An 11855-nucleotide genomic window follows, 5' to 3' on the forward strand; every position below is an offset into this window, starting at 1 on the left:
CCACTTTCCATGAGGATCCACCAAATGCATTCATCTTCGAACATGAGCAACCTCTACACAACATCCATGGTCGTATCCTCCATGGTCGCAGCCATCTTAGAAGCAAATTCAATCAAAATACTAGCAATTGGGTTCAGGGACAAGCAAGTTTTTCTTTCATGTGGAATGGACTCCAGCGTTGGATATTTATTGTCATCAATAAAATCATTTTGTTAATCTAATAATTCTTGTGACTCAAAAATACTACCCGAATAAAAAATATTACCAGACTGAATAATTCTTGTGGCCCAAAAATACTTCCAAATGGGCTCTCTAAAAATGCATCATCAAAAAGATCAGTATCCAACATTATCCCACTCATTGTAATCTGATCAAACCAGTGGCCTTCTATCGGGCCTCTTCACTCATGGTGGTAGCCACAACTTTACACAAAAAATCTTTAACTTTTACCTTCTCCTCTCAGGATTGAGCACTGACAAACTTGGCTTCAAATTCGACGTAGGCACATAGACGTTTCCAGTCACTCTAAAATGGGGCACTAATGCTCACTCTGCTACACATGCACCAGTCACAGGCTGTAGCTACATGTTCATCTAATCAGATCAGCACACAATATACTCTGACGCTTCCACGATCAACTTCTCTATTCACACGTGAGGTACGTCTGCTTAACCCACTACCAAAACAAAACTACAGAAATTTGTTCTCCTCTGCCACAACTGGGGATTCACTCAATCAGCATTCTCACAATGCTCAATGCACAACAGCTCAACAGCTCTACTCACTACTGCTTTATAGGACAGATCTGATGACCGTTGCAGGTCCATGCAAGCACAACGGGATCCTTCACGATAATATCTCCACACAATTTGCAGCTCTTCTATCAGTCACTACAGTGACATCAAGCCCTCTCAACACAGTCCTATCGATGCCTCACAACAATGACACCAACAAATAGCGTCATGCTTTCCCTGTACACCACCATAGAAAACAACTCCAGGGTTTCACACCTCTCACTTCACATCACAACATGCAACAACATCCTACTTCACCTCACAGCAGCTATGAATCCTTGGAGACTCTCCTAGTAAACACACAACAGATCTTACCTATTGATTTGATTAACTATGCACAATCCACGCTTTCGTCCATGGCTTACACCATACACGCTGAAGTCAATCTCTAGCTCCACTTGAAAGCTCCATGCAGTGATACACCACAACTGCGACAACTTGCAAAAAAAATAGGTCACCGATTATTTCACAACAACGCTCTAACTTTCTCTCCTCAACAGTCTTTGCATCACACACCACCGAGCCCTTCAATCGGGTGTTTGATCCATGCATCCATTGCACTAATATTCCACGTTGTCGCTACCTCAACCTCCTCTGTAGCAAGTCTTCAAATGCACATGGTAGATACTCTCCAAAGTCTTCAAATGAGACTTCACAATTTCTTCAGCCCCAAACACACACTTATAGAAACTTATGGCATCCGCAGCATGCAGAGCCTCCACAATCAAATGGGGTTTTAGGATAGAGAAAGTCGGAAGCTTGGCCACAACACCATTCACTAGATCACTTATGGACTCTGAAATTATACCAGCGTCCTCCAGATTTTTCACTCATTAGCTCAACAACATACGACAATTTCAAAGGGGAACACAACTTTTAAATAAATACTATGCAACGAACACCAACCATCACCAACCACTCACCAGTAGCCACAACCACGCTTGTCCATGTTGTGTTCCACCACATGCAACAAGTTCAATAGAGCCTCTACACAATGCTCTATGGCATGCTCAACGCAACTTTATGATCATGTCGCTCAATAGTCTTGACAAGTCAGACAAACAACACAATATTGGTTCACCACAAAACACAACACTTACCAAATTGTGGCTTCAAACAACACTCCACTAGAGCTTACTCGACTATGGCCAAACACAACTCTCACTCCTCCTCAAAAACCACACCTGAAACCCTCAGATCTGATACCATGACAGAAACTATGAAGACTCTATCAAAGAGCTTGATCATTACATTCACAAACACATAGATTTATACATAGATTGAGTCTGACTATCATTTATTTTTCACCAACACTCGTCGACTCCTGCTGACTGACATTGATGACTCACTCACTATCGTCGTCATACTATCAGGTGTGATTAATTTTCTAACACAAGGCAGGCTCAGCCATGTTGTAAGCAGCAACAGGGATCGAATCACTTTCAAAATCATTTTTTAATATTGAAATTGCAACCATTTGCGCCCCATTCACAGCAATTGTCCTTCCATAGTCATCCATCCATGACTTAGGCCAGGGATATTCTCTTCAAACTCAATCTTGTTCGTCCATCTATAAAAAAAAAATAATAACTTTGGTACTTCCACGTTTGAGTGGAAATAAAAATGCCTATGGGCGAATTAAGACATGAGTTTTATATATATTTGAAAAATATGAAACAAGATATTATTTATGATGATTAAATTTATCTTTATATTATTATAGAAATTATTAATATGTAAATCAGTTTTGTACTAATATTACGCTTTATCAATACCACATGCCCAAAAATCTATAAATCTTTTTTTTTTCCTCGAAAAAAAAGATTAATTTTATTATCGCATAAATACAAAATTACATATTCTTGATACATCTCTTACATGTATTTAGAAATATAGGTCCAAAAACTAGAACCCACATATACTTATGATAACCAGGAATTATGATTATTGTTAGAGTTTTATATATGCCAATGAGGTCTATCTAACCTACATATATCAATTTCTGATGATCATGATCATGATCAATTAGGTCTATCAGACCTTAAGAATGAAAGAGATTAATTGAAACTTTTTAATATTTTATTTCTATGATCAAAGAGGAGGGAAAGAAGTGTTCATAAATCAATATAGTTTTGTTGATTGAACAACTCAAGGAGTGTGTTAATGTGGTAGATGTTTTGGAAATGAGAACGGATGTGAGTAAGAGCCAGGCAATTCAAGGGAACGTGTTTTTCATCTTCAACCCTCTTAGTATCCCATAGTTGACAAATTCTTTCATCCTAGGGTATTTTGATAATAGACGAATGGTCGGTTTCACTTCGTAGCTCATGGGAGTTAGTAGTGTTTTTCAACTTCAACCCTCGTAGTATCCCATAGTTGACAAATTATTTCATCCTAGGGTGTTTTGGGAATAGACCAATGGTCAGTTTCATTTCATAGATCATAGGAGTTAGTACCTATATTTGCAATGCTCATTTTCTTTTAGCACTCGTCAAGACAGAGAGATAATTCTAGATAGAGAGAGTAAAGTTGATGCCCTCCTTGTAATAAGTATAAAAACGGTTGTTAAAACTTCTAAAATCATAAAAATTAATTAAATTATACTTTTGTTTTATTTTAAATTATTAGTATTATTTATAAAAAATAGTAATATGTGAAGTAAATATATATACATTTGAAAAACTTGAAACAAGAGATTATTTATGATGATTAAATTTACCCCCACTTTATTATAGAAATTTTTAATTTCTAAAGAGGTTTTGTTCTAATAACATGGACCAATACTATGACTTATCAATATCACATGCCCAAAAAACTATAACTTTTTTCCCTTAAAAACACTTAATTTTATGATCACATAACTATAGAATTATGTTTTAAAAATTATAAGTCCAAAAACTAAATCTTACCTAAATAAGGTTTTTTCCTTTACAAAAACCACTAGAGCATCAACTACAAGTCCAAAACCCTCTAAAAACAACTAGATAGTATGCTGAAATTGCACAATAAAAATACAGTACAAGGTCCGCTTACAAAACCCATAGGAATGCGAGACACACAAGATTCAAAACCCAAAAATAGTCATCATTGACTACACTAGTCCACCCGTATTACAAAGATGCTCAGATTCAAAGGATGTAATCTAGCATTTGCACCACATGTTGCAAAGAAAACGTCGTAAGGCAATGATGAGAAACAATAGCATAGAAGAAAGAAGTCAAAAGTTTATGCAATTTTGTTTCTTTATTGATGTCTTTTTATCATATGTTATGTTTCAGGGAGATTCCAACGGGGATATCTTCAAAGTGAAGGATTTATGAAATTTTTTGAAATTTTTTTGCCCGGATTCCGACCACTTTTGGCAGTCCAGGCAATTCCTCCGCCTCGATAAATGCCTTCGAAAATATCACGGCCGGCTCTGCTAGCTCATGCTCATTCGGAAACAACCTTTGATTCTGGCAGTCACTTAAAGCGCCTTTTGACTATTTCACTTACTCTACAAATCTAGTCAACAACTTTAAAACTTTTGACTATTTAATTGACTTTCGAAATTTAATCAACCCTGGCATGCAGGATCTACATAAACTCAAGGGTTTGAGGCAATTGGAGATCATTTAATGTCCTAGAGTAAGTTTGTTTCCAACAGAATTTGGTCACAAAGGAGCATTTCCTCTTCTGGAAACATTTTCTCTTGCTTGGCTACCTACATTAAAGGAGTTGCCTGTAATAGAGAAAGGTGCAATGGCTTCACTTAAAATATTTAATATAATGGCACGTACAACATTAAATATATTACCAGAGAGTTATATGGATCTGAAGACACTTCAGAAAGTAAGAATTTTTGGTTGTCCAATAAGAAATATAGGAACTAGAGAGAACACTAATGTAGAAGTGATGGCAATGTCTATGGTAGACATGGAAGAAATTACAAAGAGATATTCCCAATTGTGAGATAAAAGGGAAAGTTGGTTGTATGGTGAATTTTGGTGCAATAAGCTCTTCTTCTTCAAGTACTTCCCATGGCCCTGTTGTTCCAACAGGCTCTGCAAAGATGAAATTGATCGAAGAGCCCCTTATAGTGGGACGGGATAAAGCATTTTCGATTCTCGAAAAGCTGGTGTTGTTGGCAAGGGTGGATCCGGAAAAACTCTTCTTTTGAAGACGCTCTTCAATAGCCAAAAGGTACGCAGTAATTCTAAGGATGGTTTATTACTTTGTCTCACTGTTTCCCAAAGTCCCTCTTTTACAAGTCTTAGAAATGCACTCCGTACCCAAATAGCCACACAAAAAATGTAAATTTGGGTGAAAATATGAACGAAGAAGAGGTAAAGCGATGGTTGAATGAGACAGTGCACCAGAGCACCGGGTTTATTTTGTTCTTAGATGATGTATGGGGATGCAATGCTGCAGAATTGTTAGAGGAATTAGGTGTACTGTGCCCTGTAAGGAACCACTCCACCTCCAAAGTCATTGTCAGTTCCAGGGTTCGCGCTGCACTCTTAAAAACAGGTGTCGCAGATAAATACACAATAACAATGGAGGACTTGTCGGAAGATGAGAGTTGGAAGTTGTTTGCTTGTCACACTTTTCCATATAATAATGGAAATCTGCCAGCAAACATAGAAGAGGGAAAAGCCAAGCTTGTGTGTAAAAGGTGCAGAGGGCTTCCCCTCGCTATCAAAGTGGTTGGCAGGGCAATGGCCGGGAGTACTCATCCACAACAGTGGGAATGGGCTGTCCAAAGGCTGCCAAACGTGGACAGTGTGTACAATTGTGTTAGGTTGAGTTATGATGCACTCGGCTATGAGGATGCTGACCTGCAATTGTGCTATTTATATGGAAATCTGCCAGCAAACATAGAAGAGGGAAAAGCCAAGCTTGTGTGTAAAAGGTGCAGAGGGCTTCCCCTCGCTATCAAAGTGGTTGGCAGGGCAATGGCCGGGAGTACTCATCCACAACAGTGAGAATGGGCTGTCCAAAGGCTGCCAAATGTGGACAGTGTGTACAATTCTGTTAGGTTGAGTTATGATGCACTCGGCTATGAGGATGCTGACCTGCAATTGTGCTTTTTATGTGTAGTTGCAAACATCTTGGAAGACGCAGTCGTTCATGTCTAGTTGGCGATTCAGGTATGGATAGGGGAAGGCTTACTTGCCAAGAAGACGTTGGAACATGAGCATCGACCCGCTTATGATCCATTCGAGCTGGGAAGATATTATCTCAACATTTTAGCAGATCGTTGTTTGATCGAGCCAATGATGAGAGACTTTGATGGGCAAGTACACTGTTTCAGGGTGCATGACTCCCTGTGTGATATGGCAATCTGAATCGCAGAGGAGGAAGAAAATTTCTACTGCCGTGTGGGTAATGGTTTGACAGCTGTGAATGAAAATGAGTGTTTGGGCCACATTCGGCTTTGGTTGAGCGAGAACAGATTGACTTCTTTCCCCTAATCACATCGTCTACACAAATATGCTCATTGCTTCTCAGCGGAAATCCATATTTAACAAAGATCCCAATAAGGGTGATCAGGAGTATGATCTCCCTTAAGGCGTTCTCTTTAAGTGGGACGTCATTGAAATCATTGCCAAAGAGTATTGGGTGTTTGGAGTAGCTAATATATTTGGATTTAAGACACATGCCCATCAATACGTTACCTGCATCTTTTACTAGTCTTGTAAATCTGGAGATCCTTGATCTTTCCTATTCTGCCATCCAATAATTACCGTCCGCCATCCATATGCTGTGATCTTTAAGGAAATTAATCTTGGAGGGATGTAGAGATCTGCAAAGCGATGGTTGAATCAGACAGTGCACCAGAGCACCGGGCTTATTCTGTTTTTAGATTATGTATGGGGATGGAATGCTGCAGAATTGTAGAGGAATTAGGTGTACTGTACCCTGTAAGGAACCACTCCACCTCCAAAGTCATTGTCAGTTCCAGGGATCGCGTTGCACTCTTAAAAACAGGTGTCGCAGATAAATACACAATAACAATGGAGGATTTGTCGGAAGATGACAGTTGGATGTTGTTTGCTTGTCACACTTTTCCATATAATAATGGAAATCTGCCAGCAAACATAGAAGAGGGAAAAGCCAAGCTTGTGTGTAAAAGGTGCAGAGGGCTTCCCCTCGCTATCAAAGTGGTTGGCAGGGCAATGGCCGGAAGTACTCATCCACAACAGTGGGAATGGGTTGTCCAAAGGCTGCCAAACGTGGACACTGTGTACAATTGTGTTAGGTTGAGTTATGATGCACTCGGCTATGAGGATGCTGACCTGCAATTGTGCTTTTTATATGGAAATCTGCCAGCAAACATAGAAGAGGGAAAAGCCAAGCTTGTGTGTAAAAGGTGCAGAGGGCTTCCCCTCGCTATCAAAGTGGTTGGCAGGGCAATGGCCAGGAGTACTCATCCACAACAGTGAAATGTAGCCATAGAAACACAATGGAAACCAAGAAATGGAACAAGAACTGCACAATCTGGCAATTCGTGACAAGTTTCTTCCATGGAGGCTGGAACCCAATGCTACACAGAAGATAGTATGCATACATCAGAGTATGCACTGATGCCAAGCTTCTTCCATGGAGGCTGGAACCCAATGCTACACAGAAGATAGTATGCATACATCAGAGTATGCACTGATGCATTCGTAATCAATGCAATCACCTGTAGGGGCTGTGAATACTCCAACCACAGAAAGCACATTACAACCACTACTGCATGATGATAAACATGAAGAAAGGTCAAGGGCCTCTTTTTGAGAAGAAGGATAATGGTGTCCATGAATTCATAAAATTTGCTTAGATAAAACACATACGACCAGAAGAAGACTCTTCCCTTTGGGCGCGTACCTATTGGGAAACAGAATATCCACTGTTTAGAGGCATATGGCCTTCCCCACAACCACCGTGTTTCTTCCATCTCAAGGCTTGTAGCTTCCCAGGAACCCACCACCATAAGAGCCGAAAGAGAGAGTATTATCATGTTGTGAATTGCGGGAATAGGACCAAGGCGAATTGGGTATGTTTTTTTCTTTATTATGTGCCATAAAGTTGCAGTTAGGAGCAAATAACTTACCATTGCAGTGATCAAAAACTGCCAAGAGGCCCCCTAGGTGCTTGTGCTGCTCCATTGAAAGTGGGTGATTGTGAGATATTGTGTTGTCCAGTACCTGATATCCCGAGCCAGGTTTGAGAATGAAACCATTCCGAAATCAGGCGCTGAGTCTATCAATCCTAAACTTTTGGTGGATAGATCAGGAAAACCAGGCGCTATACCCAAGGAATGGTGGCCACGGGCTCTGCAGGATACAGAGCAGAAGGAGCGTCCATGTAACTGTATCGATCTTCGCCGGAGTTGTGACATTTATTTATCCCTCTCATCACTAAGATCAAGGGATACCAAGTCCAGTTACTGGTTACCCCAAAAATCTTCCTCGGTATTGAGGATGGGGTTTGAGACCTGCGTTTGGTTAATTTTCCACACTGCCATCAGACCACAAACTCATGTCAATGTTATAATCAAATTTAGACAACAAGTTCATGTCCTTGTCATGATCAAATTTTAAAATGGGGGGTTGAGAACGGGCCCTCTGCTACAAAACACCATCTGAATGTCACTCCACCTTCCTTGCTACGCCTACCCTCATTTTACCTTTCCTGTATTGCCGCTTATGGAAGTTGAAAAAGAGTACTAACAGAGATGCATTGAACAGAGCATTAAAAATCCAAGCTCCCATTCCAGCACACCCATCCCCAGTGAAATGTAGCCACAGAAACACAATGGAAACCAAGAAACTGAACAAGAACTGCACAATCTGGCAATTCGTGACAAGTTTCTTCCATGGAGGCTGGAACCCAATGCTACACAGAAGATAGTATGCATACATCAGAGTATGCACTGATGCATTCGTAATCAATGCAATCACCTGTAGGGACTGTGAATACTCCAACCACAGAAAGCACATTACAACCACTACTGCGTGATGATAAACATGAAGAAAGGTCAAGGGCCTCTTTTTGAGAACAAGGATAATGGTGTCCATGAATTCATAAAATTTGCTTAGATAAAACACATACGACCAGAAGAAGACTCTTCCCTTTGGGCGCGTACCTATTGGGAAACAGAATATCCACTGTTTAGAGGCATATGGCCTTCCCCACAACCACCGTGTTTCTTCCATCTCAAGGCTTGTAGCTTCCCAGGAACCCACCACCATAAGAGCCGAAAGAGAGAGTATTATCATGTTGTGAATTGCGGGAATAGGACCAAGGCGAATTGGGTATGTTTTTTTCTTCATTATGTGCCATAAAGTTGCAGTTAGGAGCAAATAACTTACCATTGCACAGAGCATTAAAAATCCAAGCTCCCATTCCAGCACACCCATCCCCAGTGAAATGTAGCCACAGAAACACAATGGAAACCAAGAAACTGAACAAGAACTGCACAATCTGGCAATTCGTGACAAGTTTCTTCCATGGAGGCTGGAACCCAATGCTACACAGAAGATAGTATGCATACATCAGAGTATGCACTGATGCCAAGTTTCTTCCATGGAGGCTGGAACCCAATGCTACACAGAAGATAGTATGCATACATCAGAGTATGCACTGATGCATTCGTAATCAATGCAATCACCTGTAGGGACTGTGAATACTCCAACCACAGAAATCACATTACAACCACTACTGCGTGATGATAAACATGAAGAAAGGTCAAGGGCCTCTTTTTGAGAACAAGGATAATGGTGTCCATGAATTCATAAAATTTGCTTAGATAAAACACATACGACCAGAAGAAGACTCTTCCCTTTGGGCGCGTACCTATTGGGAAACAGAATATCCACTGTTTAGAGGCATATGGCCTTCCCCACAACCACCGTGTTTCTTCCATCTCAAGGCTTGTAGCTTCCTAGGAACCCACCACCATAAGAGCCGAAAGAGAGAGTATTATCATGTTGTGAATTGCGGGAATAGGACCAAGGCGAATTGGGTATGTTTTTTTCTTCATTATGTGCCATAAAGTTGCAGTTAGGAGCAAATAACTTACCATTGCAGCGATCAAAAACTGCCAGGAGGCCCCCCAGGTGCTTGTGCTGCTCCATTGAAAGTGGTTGATTGTGGGATATTGTGTTGTCCAGTACCTGATATCCGAGCCAGGTTTGAGAATGAAACCATTCCGAAATCAGGCGCTGAGTCTATCAATCCTAAAATTTTGGTGGATAGATCAGGAAAACCAGGCGCTATACCCAAGGAATGGTGGCCACGGGCTCTGCAGGATACAGAGCAGAAGGAGCGTCCATGTAACTGTATCGATCTTCGCCGGAGTTAGTAACCACGTGGAGGTATGTATAGTTGCTGGTTAATCTGACGGTAGAAGATGCTTCTATTGTCTAACATAGATAATCGATGGTCCATAATCGTCCACGGTAGCAGCTGGGGGTGTTGATTCCAGAGGGAACACCTTACGGCGTAAAAATACAACCTTCATTGAAGCTGTGGAGAAAGCTGAGACAAAGGATCATGAAGAGAGGATCCGTGACCTAGCATTTACTCGCAGCAGGCCACGTGATGGTATCAGAGAACAAACTAGCGTACACAAATGACATCCTATCAACACAACAAATCTAACGAGAGTAGGTACTGACGACATAGGAAGAACCTCGACGTCAGCAGACCACAAACCCCCTAAGATCAAGCCATAAAAACACCTCAAAGCTCCACACGAAAGGTAGTAAGAACCCGGCTATACGGAACATGGAGAAGAAAAAGAAGCTCAAAAGAGTGGGCTGTCGAGCCCTCTACTTCCTCGATGTTTCCAAACTATAAATCACTTTGTTCACATGTTTTTTTAGTTGCTTTGTTCAAATGTTTTTTTTTAATTAATTTAACAAAACAAGAAAAAATGATATAACTGTTTTGGAAATAAATTTTAACATTTAATTTATTATTAAAAATATTTGAAAATATTTCATGAAGCTTAATTTCCTACCATCAATTTAATATTTATTGTTAACTAAATTAAAATTCTAAAAATGATATTTAAAAATAAACATGGTTATTGACTTAATTACATTAATCATATATTAAAGCATGTCATTTCTTCCATGATAGTTGAAAAAATTCAATGTAATCCATCCCCCTTTAATGTGAGTTAAACCCTCATCTCTGTTCCCTCTCCCCTACACCCACCAATCCCCTCCTCTGCTAACTTCCCACTGGAATGATGTACCTTGGGGAAGAAGCCCCAAGCTCCTCTCACTCCCTGCATCATCCTAGCTCCTATGTCCATCCTTACCCAAATCCCTTTGCCATCCTTGCATCACCTGCAAAAACTGACTCACAAGAGTACAAAACCATTGATGCAACCATGACAGACCCCTTGGTTGGGCTAAAGCCCAAAAAAATAAGCACAAGCACCTATAAATCTAAAATCACAAAGATTTTGAGGTTGCACATTCATACAGTTAGGTTAAACAACAATATTCAGTTCATCGAGGACCACATCTCAATCTGTAAGCTTATTGGGGTTTGGCCCATGGGAAAAACTCTCCTTCACTAGATAGCTTAGCGATGGAAGCCAAAAATCCACTATGACATTAAGCTTGGCTCCAAGGGCTTCTTCACGGTGATCTTTACACACCCAGAAGACCTCAAATCAGTATTGGAGGGAGACTCTTACTTTCTCAGCTAACGAGGGTTGTACACGAGACAATCGAATTCTCGATGTGTACTAGACAAAGAGGACTTCCCCTGCGCTCTAGTCTAGAACTTTTGTATTTGGGTTTGTATGGGGATTTCTAGTCCTTGCTTCATTATGAGTATTGTTTTGAGGATGATCAAATTCCTTAGGGAGAAATATGGAAAAATCATGTATATCAATTTTTTTTAGTAATATAAAGCTTCAACCTACAAATAGAAACAATAACAGTACATAACAACCAAATCATATTCAATCATTATAATTTATTATTTCATATAAATATATATAAATCATCTTGAATGATGTGTTTTATATGCAAGGTGGAGAGGGGTGCCTACCACTGCCCCACCTAGTCAACT

The 11855-nt window shown here is 40.2% G+C and overlaps 1 protein-coding gene and 2 pseudogenes across 1 annotated transcript; 1 reads left to right on the plus strand and 2 right to left on the minus strand.

Moving 5' to 3' along the window:
* The first annotated feature begins 5104 nt into the window (after positions 1-5104).
* On the plus strand, positions 5105-5758 carry LOC149173112 (putative disease resistance protein At5g43730). Its single transcript, XM_089426580.1, has one exon. It carries the CDS (start codon positions 5105-5107, stop codon positions 5756-5758), a length of 654 nt encoding a protein of 217 aa, XP_089282706.1.
* Positions 5759-7169: 1411 nt separating this feature from the next.
* Positions 7170-8160, minus strand: LOC149173113 (fatty acid elongase 3-like; annotated as a pseudogene).
* Positions 8161-8287: 127 nt separating this feature from the next.
* On the minus strand, positions 8288-9167 carry LOC149173114 (fatty acid elongase 3-like pseudogene; annotated as a pseudogene).
* Positions 9168-11855: the final 2688 nt, after the last annotated feature.

The sequence above is a fragment of the Pinus tabuliformis genome, chromosome 4_2 (assembly GCF_031772625.1).
Source record: "Pinus tabuliformis cultivar Carrire ecotype Pingquan chromosome 4_2, CPIR1, whole genome shotgun sequence".
In the NCBI taxonomy this organism is placed as follows: domain Eukaryota; kingdom Viridiplantae; phylum Streptophyta; class Pinopsida; order Pinales; family Pinaceae; genus Pinus; species Pinus tabuliformis.